Raw genomic sequence first — 18247 nt, forward strand, 5'->3', positions numbered from 1 at the left:
AGAATGTTTTCTAAGTCTGTATAATAATTATGTTGGACCACGCATTCTCGAAAGATGTGGTGTTCTGAGCCTTGGCGCTGTCTCTGTACCAGCAAAGGTTTGGAGGTTTAGGTGAGAAGTGATCATGCAGTTATCATGCAGTATCGATTTGGTTTTGCTTCTCTGACAGTTAATGGGGGTCATTATGTAACAAAATACATAACAAAACTTCGCACTGCGCCTTAGAGTGCTTGTAGCATTTATGTAAAACCGGTAAGCTGATGTTTATCTTTGCAAAAACATTGCAACTCGTCGTTTGTCTATGATGCATAAATCACTTTATCGGAAACTGCTTTCCTGCCCTGACATTTTGCAGCTAAAAAAAAATGGTTTCCTCTACAGTTATGGCCGAGGCTATCAATTTTGATGAACCTTGATTGCTGTGATGGATAATGGAACACGAGATGGATGTTGAACGTCGTAACCTAAGAAAACCAATCCAGTCATTACCCTAAACAAACAGGAGTTTATGTTATCATGCCCTCTCCCACCCCAAGACATCATTTAAAATTACACACGTCTCATCCAGCCCCGTGCGCCGATCGTGGCGTCACAGGAAGTTGCCGGAACGCACGGTGCTTAAGAGTCCCCGCAACTTTCAGTCCTCGCACCAGTACGCCTCCCGCGTCAACTTCACGAGGGGCTCTAACCGTCGAGCCTTTGCCTGAGTCTGTGCGTGCACACGCTGCCGGTTCAAACGTGTGCTGTTACCTCCCTCCAGTCCACACTTTACCCTTGTGCACCATTTCCTCAATGGGGGTCTTCAAGAAGCCCACAGAGATCTAGACAAGAGAAAGAGAACATCATCAGTAGGAGCATGCAATGCAGTAAGTATGGCATCTACCTGTAAATGTTTAATGCATGGGCCATTGTTGTTCTTTGGGTCTCAGAGGTTGCTTTAGCTATGATGATTCATTGAAATTCATTGACGTCAGCATGTGTTGCATGTAAAATTGGTCTCTTTTTCTTTTTCAATCACCGTGAAGAGAGTAAATGTCATTAATCAATATATCTGATGCACAATTTACATCATCAATCCATTTAGCTTGCATAGTCTGTCTTAACTAGCTAGTCCATACAGGGGTTTCAATACATAAACTGAAAGATCAGTACTTTTTACAACGGGAAGTAATAAGAAGAGTATGCACATCTGCAATGTAGGTGATAGTGAGCTTAATCTCGCACAGCTATGCTCAGTCCTTGTCCCGCTTGAGCCTAATGCAGTCAAGTCAGTTCCTGAAGAGCTCTGTGACAGACCCTGGGTTCACCATTGACTTGAATCAGATTTTGAAGTTTGGAGCTTCATGGGTGCAGAATCTCAGTGTGGAAGATTACAAAACCTCACCAGTAAAAATCTGCATCTTCAGTTAGGCAACATACAACCTTATTGCTGATTTCTTTTATGGGTGGACAAGTACAGCATTAGAGATCACAGATATTTCACTGTCCAGTATTCAGTTCATAGACATTCAAATGCACTGTAATTATACGATTGTGGCAAATTTCATCTGGTTACACACTACAGCCCACATTAAGTGACATTCAGGATTGAGTCTCAGTGAGAATGACTACAATCTGATCAACTTCATACCAGACTCTCGAAGCTGGTGTTCAATGCATATTTGGGAATCTTTTAAGACTGGTTATTTGTTTGGTATTCAGTACACATATCTGAATATTAATCCAGATGTTTGTGAAATGGGGTGCACATGAACTTTCTGTTACTTCCAGTTAACAGAAATTCTTATCTGTTCATTTGTGAGAAAAGTTGCCGAATCACTTGGAATAATGCATTTTGTTTAATGGATTTTATGCGAAAACCTCCTAAAATGTGATGTTCATCTAAGTCAGAATAGTTTTTAAACGCAAGATTTCTTATCAAGTAACGCGCACTGCATTTTACATCACCAAGAAAGAAAGGTCTTTGATGTCAAAACATGCAAGCCTCTAGGATCGTGAACTCTGGAAAACAGTGTAATAGGAGTCAGGCGTTCTGACCAGTTCAGTTGTGGATTTAACCTTCCCTGCCATATTTAAACAAAAAAAAAAACATGGATTTGGTTACCTGAACATCGCGACAGAATTCTGTTCAAATGCAACATGGCCCGATCAAAAGAACTTTCAGAGAAGCACAGAAGTGCTGATAACTCGTAAAACAGTCCACCAGATAGTTTACAAATTGGAGCATCAGCCCGGCACTAATGATCCTCTCCTTAGGAGGGGGCTTCCTACAAAGGCCAGTTCACAGGGTCACAAAAGTGAAGAAGACCCCAAGAGTCACGGCAAAAGATCTGCAGGTGTCTTTTACACTTGATAACATCTGTGTTCATGAGTCTACCATAAGAGAAATGCTGAAAAGGACGGGTGCTCGAAGTAGATTACCACAGAAACCACTGCTCTCCTAAAGATAAAAAAACAACCTGCCTGTCTGAAGGCCACCTAGATGTTCTGTAGCTCTGCTGGAACAGTATTCTGCACAGAGATGAGGCAAAAGATGAGCTTTTTCGGTAAATGTACTCAGTGTTAGGTTTCGAGAATGAAAAGCCCTGCACACCAGCATCAAAATCTCATACCAACAGTAGAGCAAAGAGCACAGTACCGATTAGATGCTTTGCTGCATTGGGGCTTGAATGGCTTGCAGTCATTAAGAAATGAATGCATTCAAAGTATCACGTAATTCTACAGCCAAACTATCACGGGCGTCTATCTAACATTCCGAAGAAGTTGGGTGATGTAGCACGACAAGGCATCGTGTTTTGATTTTGGTGCATCAACTGACCTCAGCAAATAATTATTTAAAAATGAACAGCGTTTCATATAAGCTTGTGTGGAATTGAAAAGGGAAAGGAATCCCAGGCTTAATTTGTAACAGTGATCCATCAGGCTGTCTTCACAGCAGTCACCTGTATCTCGAATATTTAGAGCGAACTTCCTTCTGCCCACAGACTTACAGGGAGATAACGAGCATGGTTGGAAATACGTTGGTGCGTCAGAGCAGTAGTTTCGGACACCTTCCAGTCCCGTTATGACTGAAACGGAGACTGTCCCACGTTCAAAGATCCAGCACAGCTCCTACTCTGAAAGCCGATGAATCCAATATCTTCCGCGATGCTGGCGATTTGAGTTGGCAGACCTTAGGTACATTTCCAATAAAAAAAAGACATGAGATACAAGAAGGAAAACTAGTTGTTAGAATTTCGTCCTCATTGTTTCACAGAATAACACACGTGCATCTGTTGCATAACTAAGCTAATCGCAGTGCAGCGGAACGAAAAATCTGCTTCACCTGACATTTCTGGTAACCGCAACATTACTACAGTTAGAAGACATTTAGCAAAATGTTAACTCGAATGCTTGTTAGTATCTTGGTATTGTCAGGAATATCATGACCTCTGTTGACCCTAAAACATACTGCTGTGACCCTGTAAGTCCAGGTTAACGGTTCAAGATGTCGAAGAAGACGTAGCATGTGAGAAATCTGTATTTCTTTTCCAGCATGAAATACCGTAAAGTGGTACAGGGATAAAGAAAAAGCATCGGATCGTTATGGGAAGCCATCCCAGCAAAGTAAGACGGAGGTCCAACGTGGGGTCCTCTCTACTGAATCAGGAAGGAGCCATGGAACCTGTTATACTAGGTTAGGATTTCCTTGTCTGAGATCTGGTTTGTCCCTCTGCAATCATTGATATGCATTATTAATAAGCAGCCCTTTATGATTTAGCCTGAGATATGTTTGCTAGAATTCTATTATTTTGAGTACTATATCTTTACGTTGAGGTTGATCAATGCACAGAATTTTGGGGCACTTTGACCCCGACCCCTCAAGATCAGACCCAAATTAAACCCTTGAACTGTTAGCGGGCCTGACCTTTGTCATTTCCTGAGAAGTTCGTCACCTCGAACGTTCACGCTTCGTGCCTTTCTTCAGGCCGAGATGAGGTCTTGACTATGGGCACTAACACACATTCACAATCCAGCTTCAAAGATGTTGGGAGGCCAACGTCGTTTGAGCTAATTCAGCTAATTTTCTAAAATTAACTTTCATAAAATTTTCAAAACCAATCCAAATTCAGAAATGTATTTCTCTCGTCAGCAATAGAACATTCAAATTCTATTTAAATATGCATACAGCTTTATGACACATTATAAATTATCAGAATTTAGAGCTCCGTTGTATAGTTTGCAGTTAATCTTGCTGATTAAGATTTATCACTAGTAAATATCAATATCTATTTGTATTTATATATAAAATCTATCTTTGCCATAAGTTGACTTTTTGCCTGTATATGTTTGCTCCGCAGAAAATAACAGATATGTTGTGATATCTTTATACAACTATCCAACTGAGGGCCAATCAGACTGCAGTATCCGGGTTGGAGAGAGGCTCAATGTCCTATCAAAGTAAGAGACGGAACGCAATGGCTGTTGGGAAATAGCGCGAAACTTCATTGGAATATTCAGGGCAGATGTTCACAAGCCATGTATATTCACGTTTAGCTGATTCTCACAGCTAACAGACCCACAGGTATTTGGTGAATGTGAATACTGATGTTGGCATGCTTAATATACATCCTGTAAACTGATGTTTTCCACACACACAGAAGAAAGAATAAGGCGAGCATTGCAAAACCAAATTCAGTATTATAAACTGAAAACCTAAATACTTATCCCTAAAATACTACCTCCATATAGTCATATATTCTTATGTTATTATAGAGCTCAACATAAATTCATTACATTTTTAAAGTTCTTTCATTTCATTTCATCATTTCATTTTATCACTTCATTTCATCATTTCATTTCTAACCGCTCCCCCTCTCTGCTGCAGCGAAGGCGATTGGTGGAAGGTGAGCTCCTCAGCAACGGGCAGGGAAAGCTACATCCCCTGCAGTTATATCGCCAAGGTGTTCCACAGGTGAGCTCCAGTGACACCTATGCTCTCCGGGTAACTCCGGTGGTTACCATGACGACACTGAGGTCAAAGGTCCATGTGGGCAGAGCTGCATGTATTGATCACTGGCTGAATTATGTCATCCCTCCCCCAGGTGGGCGAGGTTCAAACGCTTACAGTTGCGTTACTTTCCTTTGGAAGGGGCGTTCTCTTTGTTTCAACAAGGGGCGGAGGCCCACCTTAAGATGTTCTTTTTCCACCTGTGGGGTATCTTGGCTTGTTTCTCCTCTACGTCTAACTTCTTAGAATTTAACACCCCCGTCTCCTCCATATAACTATTCCAGGTGGCACTTTGAAGGCATCAGCAGAGAGAAAGCAGAGGAGCTACTACTGCAGCCTTACAACCAGATCGGCTCATTCATGATCCGGGACAGTCAAACTCACAGCGGTGAGTACGTCTGCACCCAAACACACGCCAGGCCTCGGGGATCCAGTCTGTGGTCGTTTCCACCTCCGCTGCATCTATGAATTGGTTTCAGTCGTTGCCCAAATACCGATGCTCACTTCTTACCCAAAAGGGCCCTTAGTGAAGATGAGTCGAACATTCATCCTCGCAGTTGCTTGAAACGGTAGATTAAAAGCCTTACGTGGCCCTTTCAACTGGTCTTTCTGGGAAAATGGCGGGTAGGCACAGGTGTACGAGCTTGGCTCTTAACTGTTCAATGGCAAACGAAAAGCCACAAAAACCACAGGAACACGAAGCACCAGAAAACAGATCAACACGCTAGAGTATCATGCTAGAGAAAGCATGCACACGCAGTGACTCACCCCACCTTTTGTACCAAATTCGCCAGACTTTATTATCATTTTCCATTAATATTGTACTAATGCAGAATCAGTACTTCAGGGCTTAAGGAGCAAATCTCATTCATTTGTAACTTGCGCAGAGTATCCCAGCAGAAATGCACCAACGAAAGCCTGATGCAACAGATACTTTCATTGCAGAATTTTGCAGACACACATCTGCAGGCCTCCAATAGGATTAAATAAACGTCTGAAGTAATAAACTCCCTGCATTTTCTTCACACCGACATCGACCTGTAGGAGATTTATTTGATTACCAAAGGATCATAGGAAATGATGAACCCGAGTCGACATAACAGACAATTTGCTTTAACATGTTTACTGTAAATTCGGGCCGGACTGTAATTCGCTGCTGTACCTCCTTGCAGGGGCCTACTCCCTGTCCATCAGACGGAGCGCCGCGTCCATCCGGGGGGCCGTGAAACACTACCGCATTAATCAGCTACCGAACGGCTGGTTCCACATCTCACCCAGCCTCACGTTCTCCTCGCTTTCCCACCTGGTGGATCACTACTCCGGTAAGTGATTCATATTTATGCTTCCAGTTTCACTGCGGGCACATTGCATTGATTACGGTGGCCTGCAGGGGGGCACATTGCGCATGACTATATATGTTTGACTCCCTACAATTGTTGATAAGTAAATTAAACAAGGTGCTAAAACTGTTTAGGAAAAACTGAAGGGAAAACCCAGCAGTACAAGTCAAACATTCCAGCCAACCCCTAATGTGCACGCAATGGTTTCTTCCGTGCAGAGGTGGCAGATGGGCTCTGCTGTATGTTAAGGGAGCCGTGTTTCATCCAAGGCTCCAACAATGTCCCTGTCATGACTGGGCCCCAACCCATGACCGTCAGAAAGCCCACCATCAACTGGAAAGACGTGGATAGGTGAGACCTTCCCTCCTCTCTCCCACTTCGCAAATGAACTGCTTAGAGTAGGACAGAAATCTACCTCCATCCAGAAGTCATCTGCCGTATTGTTCAGTACCCCTGTCTGTTTTTACACAGCTCCATGATCTTCAGCAAAGACGCAGAGACAAAGGAGGAGTCTCCAGTCAGCGAAGGGCTACGTGAGGCCATTACGTCGTACCTTTACATGACGGAGGGATTTAACTGCGAAGACTGCATTTCGGACTGGAAGACCTGATTTCACAACTGAGTAATAATCAAGAAAATTAAAAGACATTGATAGGGACAGAAAAGTTACTGAAATGGAGATTGTCCCACGTTCAGAAACCCAGCAAACGTCCAGCACTCTCCTTCTGAGTGGAGCTGTTTCCTCGCTCCCATGACTGAGAAGTACCTCAATCACAGATGTCAGGTGTTCAAGCTTGCAAGTCTGAGAGACTGAACATTCTGGGAAGTTTCTTTAGAAAACATGTGATGGAAGGAGAAGGTGGGAGTCACCGATGGAACATTCCATTACCTTCTCAGCTACAAAGACTTAGATGTTGTACGCCAACAAAATTGTGAACTCCTTTGTGTTCTTCCTTTGCTCTTGCCCATGTCTTATACTGACCCATTCGTACTCTACCATCCTCCTGATGGGTATCCACACCCAGGCCTGCCATGATTAATTCATGCTGAGCCCCGGACATCTTCCCCAACTGTCCCCCCTGAGACGGTGGGCCTGCCGACACTCTCCCTGTTCTGCCCCAGAGGCCAAATTTATGCAAGGGACAGTTTTTGTTTTCTGAAATCTTGACCCTTGCAGTTTAGACACCACAGACATCTGGTGCATATCCAGATTTCTATAAAGTACAAATTGGCTCGTATTATATTACTATTTTTATGATATTTGTATTAAATAAATTATTTTTATTGTTGTAATACTAACTGCTGCCCTTGCACATGTAAGTTGTCATTTGCTCAGCAAATGAATTAAAACATGATTTATACTTCATCATAAAATCAGCAGCCTTTGGAATAGTTTTTTGTTATATGCATACACAAGACATTAAATTTACAGATACTCCAGCATCAACCATTTAAAGAAGTCATTAATATAAAAAAAGAAAAAAAAGCATCTGACGGAATAATCTCCAACATAGTAAGTCAAGAAAAACAAGAGAAAGAATTGTTGAATTTAGTATGGATTCCCACAGGATAGCACATTCCCATTGACTGAACGTGCCAGTGATCTCTTTCCACACTGAATCCCAAATTACAGACTTTACTCTGTATAACAAGTCAAAATATAAAACAATAAACAACAATATAAAAAAGAAAAAAAATGTGTTTTCATGGCAACAACAGATACACAGTCCGCAAGTACCAACCATCCATTTCCTGTTCTGTCATCTATAGACGTTACAGCCTCACTGAGAACAGGAAATGGTCAAAGTGCTATTCGGTGCAGCACCAGAATGGAAAATTTGACGTCAGACCTTCAGTAAAATGGGCTCCTGTGCGAACTGGTATGTACACGATCCATGTCCCCCACGGTGCCTGGGATGGGCGCCACCCAGCTCACGAATATACAGCCTCACTCAATGTGAGAGCTGTTTCTGTAAAGAAAATATGAGTAATTTAGGGATCTACGTGACTGATTCAGGATTATATCAAGCTGTCTGGGGAGGGTCAGGTGATGGCAATGAAATTTGTCCACCGGTGGGGGCAGGGGGTGTGTGAAAGTCAAAGTGAAATACACAAAGAAACAATTACTGATCCAATTTCTAATAAGTGTACAAGTCACTCACTACCTCACTGTGAGTTACTTGAAGCTCAAGTATAGCAAATTCTGTGACCCTGTCCAGTGTTAAGTGGCTGGGAGATGCATGCTTTCACCCAGCCATCTTTTATATTTCTGTAAAAACCAAGTTTCCTGCTTTTTTAGTTAGCATTCTTGTTACATTTTTCTGAAAGCATCTGTGTTAAGTAACTGCGGATCTGAGTAGTACTTGTGTTTTTTAATGATACATGTTGGAGTGGAGAGTCGATGCAAATGACCCTGTCTGCCTTAATGTCTTACTGACTGTAGCGTCCGGAGTGACAGTGGACAGACATCCTCACAACAGGCATTTAGGAGACACCAAGCAAATTCTGGCTTATTGGTGAATTTTCTTACAAAACATAAGATGCACACTTCACACACCCGAGAACACACACAGACCTGTACTCATATCTTTGTGGGAACCATCCTTTCATTTCTATGGGCAAAATAACTAATCCCAACAAAGACAACCTTAATGGTCCCTACAATGTCAACTTTACAGGTTTTTATCACAAATATTCCCACAATGCAATGTATAGCTCACCCCCCACACACACACACATACACACACACACAACTGTATCAAGGATTAAAAACCCTGGAGGTACAAGGTCACATCTCGATCTGCTGAGCCACCGTACCACAGGGTTGCCGATTCTCGCGCATCTGATGTGACATTCACACTTTCAGACTCGCAGGCTCTTACGGCAAACCTACACAAGTGGTCAAAATCGTGGAAACACATAGCATTCTTGATATTACGCTTCAAAAAATACTGCACGAATATTGGTGGTAACATTTATAAACAAAGTACGTTGCAAATATCATACACTGGGCGATTAAATAAGTACGTGGAGCAACAGTTAAATTAAGTTCTGCAGTCTCTATTAACTGGAAGTGTTTCCACAATTTTGGCCACTAGAGTACATTTTTCCATTATAAACCTAAAATTAGCTACATGAAAATCATTGGGGTAGTTTGCAAACCCTACAGATTACTTACAACATAATACGACTGATACATACATGTAAATGTGTGTGTATGTGTTTTCTAAATCAGACTGTTTGGTATCATACGGAATTTTAATGATGCAGAAAGATTCTCAATCGCGTCATTGAGGCAGCTCGGCGTACATGTTTACATCCTACTTTGGCTTCTCCGCTCCGCTTGCAGGTGACGTCAAACTGAAACCAGGTTTTACGTTCAGTGAGTACGATCAAGCGTCGGGGCAACAATGAAAATGCTATTTTTATATCGCACGCGGTGCACGTACTTCACTACGCTTGCATGTATTTACCCCTGAAGGAGCCATATTTGCGTGTTAAATGTATTGATTTTTTTTGACTGGCTGAAGGCTGTTTTGATGCAAGGAAGTGGCAATAAACGTAAACAGCTGAGTTCTTTCTCTCACTATCTCTGCGTTGCGTATATTATGCTGGACAAAATGAGACAGCTAACCTGCTTAACTTTATTTTCCCATGCAATATAATTTTTAATTAGGCCTATGTATATATATTCATTAATATTGCCCCCCTTTTCAAGAACACTAGTGACCTGAACTAATAAATAATTCAGGAAAAATATACATAACTCGCTCCGTTACATAAGCAATATCAGTCAGTGCAGCATAACCCACTGCTATATATTCACCGGAACACAGCTTGTAACTGCAACCTGGTCCAATAAAAAAGAAAATATTTTTTTCCTGTCTAAGCAGTCAGTGTATAAGCGTTATAAGGTTATTCCTACCTGTAATTTTCAATATATACTTCAGGTTCTCCTAACAAGGAGGTGATTTCTCTACACATTAGGGTTCAGTGACATGCACCTGCTACCTGACACAACTGATACAGGTAGAGACGGTACTGCCTAGCTACGACAAAATGTGTGCAGTTGGTATACAGTGTAAAGCCGTGCTACTAAATCCGTTCCTTGGGGACCCACAGACAGTCCAGGTTATTGCTCCCTCCCAGCTCAGAACAAAAATGCGGACTGTCTGGCGGGGAGCTCGAGGAAGCAAAAAAAACGTGGACCGGCTGTGAGTCCCAGAGGACCGGACTCGGGAACACTGATGAAAAGTAATGACGATCATGTGTCTATGTGAATGTTGCTCTGCTCCCCCTTGTAGTTGGTTAGTGTGTCCTGTATTTAGAGCCCCCCGTGTCAGAGAAGCCCTTGACACCTGCCTCCTGTTTTAACCCTTCACAGTCCTTTTGCTTCTGTTTAACTGTGTTCTGGTCATTCAGAAAAATCCCTCCAGTCCTCACCAAAATCCTCGTCTGAGTCGTCTCTCCTTTGTCACTTTGACAGTGAATTTTTTTTTAAATTTTGGGTTCATGTAGATAAACAGAAATAAACAGAAATTTCCGAGGTGGTATTCTTATCGATAATATATGTTGCTAGCATGATTTACTGATGAACACCGGAAATTTCAAGTGAAACTATTAATAGCCTTCTATACTATTTTTATGCTATATAGGCTGTTTACACTGCAGTTTCCGATAAAGTTGCGTGACACCACAAGCGAAAGTAACAATGCATTTTTTGCAGACAAAAAAGAAAGGAGACGTCTGCCATACTAGTAAAATATTATTAAACGTGTGTCGTTTCTGAACAGTTTGATCGTTTTAAACTAATCTTTTACGTAAAAGAGACGGATTTCGTCAATTCAGGTTATTCTTGCCGCTCTCGAACATCTTTCACTCTGTAATTTCAATAAATGTTCCAGGTTCTCCTAGCAAGGTTTCCACCTCTTTCATCCCCTTGCGTTATGATGTACTGATCTAACCACTGTAGCCAATACAATTTAAGGAACAGTAACGGGAATATAAAAATGAAATACAAAACATACATAATAAACAACATTTATAATTATATATACCCCAATTACGTAATATATGTAATATTAAATACTAAAGCCGCCACTGTCAGGGTAATTTAAAATTAAAAATGAATTTCAAAAACTTAAGCATTAAATTAATAATGTTTAAATAGCGCTCTATGTGTCAAACTGATGCTATGATACGTCAGCTGTGTCTCTGGCGCATGCGCAGTTTGTGCACTTCCTCTTTCGCCCAGCGCCTGCACATTCTACATGGTTTGCTAAAGCATTTTTTTCCTTATTATTTCTGCTATTATTTGCGCTTAGCTCGGTTCTTCATGATCAGATACCTGTGCACAGTTTTTTGCGTCGTTCAAGTTCTTCCCGCTATCAGTTATGCCAAAAGAAAAGAGGATAGCGATCAGGAAATGGCACACTACAGGTGAGTAATAGTCAGTAATACCGGGTATCTAGACTGCTTTCTACACTCAGTTTGGATAGTAGGATTTTAGTACTGACTGCCGCGTCAGTGTCCTTTTAAGGCTTAAATAATGCTGTAGCTCTGACTGGTTGATGTTGCTACTCGTTTCTGGGGTTCTAGGTTCGCTTTACCCCGAGCTCCTTGGTCTCCTCTCGCAGACAGTCTGTCAGTGTGTATATGAGCAGGGTTGCCAACTTTGCTCATCTGGCTGGCCTGCGATTTACGATTTCAAGTCTGTCTGCACACACATTCACAGACATTTACTTGTATGTAACAGTTTTATTACCTTGTAAATAATCTGTGGGGTTTATAAACTTCCCCGACGCTTTTTAAATGAAACTAATGTTAGGTTTTTAATGGAATAATATAGCCTTGCCGTAAGATTTCTTAGGTGAGCGTGAGTGTCACGCCGGATATGGGAGAGCTGGCAACCCTGATATGACTCGCACAAGAAATCTGACGGCAAATCTATAATATTCCATTATAAACATAAAATTAGCTATATCAATATACAATATCACAATAGTAATAATTCAGTGACACTAGACCGCAGAGAACTGCCATGCAAAATATGCGTAGAACAGTACAAATATTAGGTGTATTTTCTTTTTGGTTGGATAGTAAATACGGACCTCCACCTTCAGCTATTTTTGCCACTATTTTCTTACAGAGAAAGAATAAAAGCCATGTTTTATCATGCCTACAACAATTATTTGGAAAACGCTTTTCCTTATGACGAGCTGCGACCTCTCACTTGTGACGGTCAGGACACTTGGGGCAGGTAACTTTTGCCTTCTACTCTGGTGATATCAAGAGAACTTGTAACTTTGGCTTTTAAATACTGTGGGGCAGGGATCCCCAACTGCGGTCCTGGGGAGCTACTCCTGTAGGATATCTGCCCTTCCTGACTTCTGATGAGAACAGGCATGGCTCATCAGAAACTACGAAGGATAGAAAACCTGTTGGATAGTAGTCGCTCTCCAGGACCAGAGTTGGAGAGCCCTGCTGTAAGGCATCTCTCTAGGATGATAAAGTTGTTGCACTCTTTCCATCTACTACTATAGCTTTTCCCTGACATTAATAGATGCACTGGACACTCTTCTGGTAAGCTTTTTATTTCAGTAATTGCTTAAAAATTGAGGTTTGCTTAGACCCAGACTTTACTTCTGCACACATCCATCATTATTTTATATGGTCTTGTACTATTTTAATGGGTTTCTTTGTGGTATTTTTTTTTCTTAGATTTTAGGGAACCACACAGAGTTTCAGCGAGTGGCGTCCCTGTTGCAGGACACGATCGACTTTGACATTGATGTCAACGCATCTGTGTTTGAAACCAATATCCGAGGTGAGTCATGCAAAGTTTGGATGCTGCGTTGATTCTCAAAGAAAATAGCAGAATTTTTCTTCCAGTGGTGTTTCCTCAAATTAGAACCATAATTACGCCTCGGGGTTTTTGGTGCTGAAGCCGTAGCTATGATTGTGTTAAAATATTGGACTGTGTGCGTGCGTGCGTGTGTGTGTGCGTGCGTCCATGCGTGCGTGCCCCTGCAGTGGTGGGTGGTCTCCTCTCCGCTCACTTGCTGTCCAAGCGAGCTGGTATGGAGGTGGAGATGGGCTGGCCCTGTTCCGGACCCCTCCTGCGCATGGCAGAGGAAGCTGCCAGGAAGCTCCTTCCAGGTGAGCAGCATTGTTTGACCCTGGGCACTACAGGGGCGAGTCAGTCTGCTGGTCAGCTGGCAACAGCAATGACCAAAAACTTGCATATCTGGTGATTTTCAATTGAAAAGTTAGGCACATTTGACAAGTGACACAGCAGCACAAGCAACAATGATAACTGTAAACTGAGAGTATATGTTTCTTTACTTTGTATGATGAAGCTGGAGTCTCAGTTTGCATATGATCAGAAGGTTGTTGGTTCAAATCCTGGCAGAGTGATTTCACCTTTGTGCCCTTGAGCAAGGTCCCTAGATCCTGCTTTCTCAGTTGTTACGTCGCTTTGGGTAGAAGTGTCTCCAAAACAGATCTAAATGTAAAAGGGAACAACCAAGATGGGAATCCAAAGTGAGCGTTCCATCTCTGGAACCTTCCGCAGCTTTCCAGACACCCACAGGGATGCCGTACGGCACGGTGAACCTGCTGATGGGTGTGAGTCCCTCGGAGACGCCGGTGACCTGCACGGCCGGGGTGGGCACCTTCATCCTGGAGTTCGCCGCACTAAGCCGGCTGACAGGCGACCCGGTCTTTGAGACTGTCGCCCGGCGGGCCCTGCTCTCTCTGTGGAAGACACGGTCAGACATAGGATTGGTGAGTCAACCCAAAGCTCCTGACGTCCGAGTCGAGCAAACAGGACGAAGAAAATCCTGTTGGGTGGAGCATTAAGGGTGACGTGCAATTTCTTCACTGTGTCCTCCATATCTGCTCAGGTAGGCAACCATATAGATGTTATTACTTCCAAGTGGGTTGCACAGGATGCTGGCATTGGAGCAGGTGTGGACTCCTATTTCGAGTACCTGGTGAAGGGATCCGTTATGCTGCAGGATGAGGAGCTGCTCTCCATGTTCCTAGGTAACCTCACAAGTTTTGTTTGCCATCTTAACGCATTTGCTGCCACGGACCTTTCTCTGGGACTGAGCTTTTAAAGTTTTGCGAGTTTTGGCGCGCAAGGAATTTCCCAGTTCTGGAGGATTACAGGTCCTCCAAAGACCACATGATAAGGGAACTTGGTAAGAACCATGGTGGATCAGTGGTTAACGCTGCTGCCACCCACCTCTAGGACCGGGGGAGGCGGAGGCTCCACCTTGTCTCCGACTATGTGGAATTTGTATGTTTTCGCCTCATCGTGGGGTTTCCTTGGGTTCTGTGCCCCATCCTGGGTTATTCCCTGCTTTGCACCTGTATCTTCCAGAATAGGCAACAGACCTCTCAATCGTCCGTAGAACTACCGGGTACAGAAAATGGAAAGATGTGTAGTTGTTTTGTTATTGTATTCCCAAATTCCACAGAGTATAACAAGTCAATTAAGAACTACACCAAATTCGATGACTGGTACCTGTGGGTTGAGATGCACAAAGGGACGGTATCCATGCCTGTCTTCCAGTCCCTGGAGGCCTTCTGGCCAGGATTGCAGGTGAGCAACACAGTAGCATGGACTGCGAATGGACCACCTAGAGGTAGGGCCATATGACCAGCCAAAAAATAGACTCTGAAACTCTAATTGGTGAATAAGCAGCAGTGGGAGCCCCGAGTCCCATTCGTGTCGAGATTCTGCGTTGCCTCACACACACCGCTGTCTGTCTGTCTGTGTGTCCGTGTGTCAGAGCCTGCTGGGTGACCTGGACAGCGCCATGAGGACGTTTCACAACTATTACAGCGTGTGGCGGCAGTTCGGAGGGCTGCCTGAGTTCTACAGCATCCCCCAGGGGTACACCGTGGATAAGCGAGAGGGCTACCCACTGAGGCCAGGTACTCCCACTGAGGCCACAGCAACACATCACCTGATCAGTACCGCCCAGGTCACCTGATCAGTACCGCCCAGGTCACCTGATCAGTACCGCCCAGGTCACCTGATCAGTACCGCCCAGGTCACCTGATCAATAACAAAACAATCTATGAAATGAAAGTTTTAATTAATGTTTTGATGTTGGAAATTCAAATGTTGTTTTTCTTCTATAATCAAAGACCTAAACTGTTATTTTAGATACAGAAATCAGGTGTTTAACTGTTCATCTCTGTCCCCGTCTTAATGTCAAGTGGTAGAATGTCATGTATATATTACATCATGTCTTAGTATTTACATTCTTATATTCTATTTTTATTCGCAATACGACCAACGAGAATGATACGTCAGCTTGGTGCTTGATCCATCGCGTTATGTGTGAGAAACTGACATTACAAGATACTTGACTTTGAGAAAATGCCATTTGCTTAACTCTTTCGTTTTAAGTGAATTTTAGGTGAACTGAGTGTGAGACATTTTTGTTCCAGGGCATTGACCTTATCGATGATCTATTTATGTACCCTTGAATCTGGGAAAACATGAGTCACATCCCTCACCAGTCGTGGGTATGTTGATGAATTAATGAGATTTTACTTGCTCGTGCATGCGGTTGCAGAACTGATAGAGAGCGCGATGTATCTGTACCGGGCCACGGGTGACCCCGCCGTCCTGCAACTCGGCCGTGATGCAGTGGAGTCCATCGAAAGGGTCAGCCGCGTCAGCTGCGGCTTTGCCAGTGTGAGTTTTCTGGAACTTTTCTGGAACGAGTCATGAATTTGCACAACATGAACTCCTAAAACTCAACGCAGTCATCTTCTGACTGTGGATTATTATCCACCGTATCTGCATTGTTGTAAATAACTCACAAAACTTTATTGTATAGATTTTTGCACATTGTGTCCCAACATTTCTTGCATTGACGTTCCCCTCTGTACCTCATATACTTTTATCAGTCGCACATTGTGTACAGACACTCTTCACTTAACGACTGAGTTCTGATCCTACGGCGAGGTCGTTAAGCAAATTGGTCGATAAGCAAGGAGCCGCCCCTTAACGATAATTCAAGCACATTGTACTGGTAGTGGGTTTGCGTCAACCATCTTTAGATAATGTATTAATGTTGCCTTTGCACCATTTGTAACGTTTTTAGTAGATTTATACATGTTTATACTGTAGTGTATTGTATACTGTAATGAATAGAGGAAATCAGCTCTAATATACATTTCTTAGGTTTGCATTCTGTAAATTCAGCTATTTTCTTATTTATGCTGGATAAAGCAAAGGTCTAAAGGAAACTTTGTTTTAATTTGCCTATCTTGACAATTTTATCAGATTGGTCTGAAACAAGATTTTCCGCTGCTTCTATATCCCCGCTTTCCGCCTCACCACCGATACTCCGATTATGTAGGTCCAATCTCTGACAATACAAATTTTTAGATGAAATATGTAGTCTTGGCTACGATGGGCTGGCCCCCCATCCTGGGTTGTTCCCTGCCTTGTGCCCATTGCTTCCGGGATAGGCTCCGGACCCCCCGCAACCCAATAGGATGAGCAGTTTGAAAAATGGATGGATGGATGGATGGATGTAGTCTTAGAGAATGCAAACACTAGTGCAGTGAATACTGAGTGACTGCAGGAACAAGACTGAGTGACTGAGACTGAGTGACTGAGACTGAGTGACTGAGACTGAGTGACTGAGACTGAGTGACTGAGAAAGGGTGATGCGGAATAAGATGCTTGATGCTGAGAGACCGTGTTGCCATTTCCACGGCCAAAGTTCTCGTACAGCGTACAATGCTGACTGGTTGGAGAGCTGATCATTAGTCTGCACAGATATTAAACAGGCAGGTTAAGTGAGGAGAGTCTGTATATCAGCTGTACTCAATGTGATCATTGTCTTCACTATATATCTACTGGACAACCAGGAACAAACTCCCTGTGTGTGTGAACAGACTTAGCCAGTAAACCTTTTTTCAACCTACAACCTACAACCTACAGTTTCAACAAAGATAGTTGGGCGGTCCGATCTCGTTTTCACCAATATGTTTCCATCCATTTCTTCTTTTCCCAGGTGAAGGACGTCCGAGATCACAAACTGGATAACCGCATGGAGTCCTTCTTCTTGGCCGAGACCGTGAAGTACCTCTATCTCCTCTTCGACCCGGACAACTTTCTGCACAATGGTGGCTTGGATTTTGAGACGGGCACGGGCCCCCAGAGTGACTGTGTCCTGGGTGCGGGGGGCTACGTTTATAATACGGAGGCCCACCCCTTGGACCCGGCTGCTCTGCACTGCTGCAGCCAGGCGCAAGGTGAGCGGCGAGAGCTGCAGGACATCCTGCTGAGCCTGTCCGAATCCCTCCACCAGCCACCACCAGCACAGCCAGAAGAGTCTACGGGAGACACACCCACAAACTTTCCCGAAAGCATAGCCATCAAACCCGGAAGCAGGAGGAAAGTCCCACTGCTGTCCTGTCCCATGCAGCCATTCAGTTCCCGGCTTTCCATCTTGGGCCAGGTCTTCTCTGACAGCACCTGACCGTTTATCCAACTTTATTAGCATAATTTTAATGAAAACCAAAATAAAGCTTTTAATTTATTGAAATGCACGTCTTGGACTGCTTTAATTCCCGATTCATCGTATTGATATGAACTAAAATTAAGGCTTGCACGACCAGAAAGATAAACATCCTTTTTACCCAAGCAGTTAGCTGTAGATGATAGCGCCCGCCTGGGATTGTTTCCACGGCTTCATGCAAAATTATAAAGGTTAATTTTAGGGTCTGGTGCTTTGTGGCAGAGTTTGTGGGAGGAAATTGCCCCGGCGATCGTGAGAAACTGTTGAGATTTGCTCACTGATTAGTAAAAACAGCTTATCATGTTTCTCGGTGGGGGGGAGGGGGTGCCGTCTGCTTTACATAGAGTGGTATACGAACTGTT

General features: G+C 43.3%; 2 protein-coding genes across 3 annotated transcripts; both read left to right on the plus strand.

The window, feature by feature from the left end:
• Positions 1-658: 658 nt before the first annotated feature.
• Positions 659-8155, plus strand: sla2b (Src like adaptor 2b). 2 transcript variants are annotated; one of them, XM_048983244.1, is made up of 8 exons: positions 659-3177; positions 3535-3676; positions 4341-4440; positions 4868-4954; positions 5275-5378; positions 6163-6312; positions 6549-6681; positions 6802-8155. In XM_048983244.1, the coding sequence occupies exons 2-8, from the start codon at positions 3586-3588 to the stop codon at positions 6938-6940; spliced, it is 804 nt and encodes a 267-aa protein (XP_048839201.1). In that variant the 5' UTR covers positions 659-3177; positions 3535-3585; the 3' UTR covers positions 6941-8155. The 2 variants fall into 2 exon arrangements, with proteins under 2 accessions (XP_048839201.1, XP_048839200.1); XM_048983243.1 differs by having other exon boundaries at positions 659-866.
• A 3388-nt stretch (positions 8156-11543) lies between these two features.
• edem2 (ER degradation enhancer, mannosidase alpha-like 2) lies at positions 11544-17912 on the plus strand. Its single transcript, XM_048984341.1, has 11 exons — positions 11544-11769; positions 12479-12589; positions 12873-12912; positions 13051-13156; positions 13363-13488; positions 13904-14115; positions 14235-14376; positions 14814-14938; positions 15129-15273; positions 15924-16045; positions 17379-17912. The coding sequence occupies exons 1-11, from the start codon at positions 11552-11554 to the stop codon at positions 17844-17846; spliced, it is 1815 nt and encodes a 604-aa protein (XP_048840298.1). The 5' UTR covers positions 11544-11551; the 3' UTR covers positions 17847-17912.
• Positions 17913-18247: the final 335 nt, after the last annotated feature.

This window comes from Brienomyrus brachyistius, chromosome 18, assembly GCF_023856365.1.
Source record: "Brienomyrus brachyistius isolate T26 chromosome 18, BBRACH_0.4, whole genome shotgun sequence".
NCBI classification, from domain to species: Eukaryota; Metazoa; Chordata; class Actinopteri; order Osteoglossiformes; family Mormyridae; genus Brienomyrus; species Brienomyrus brachyistius.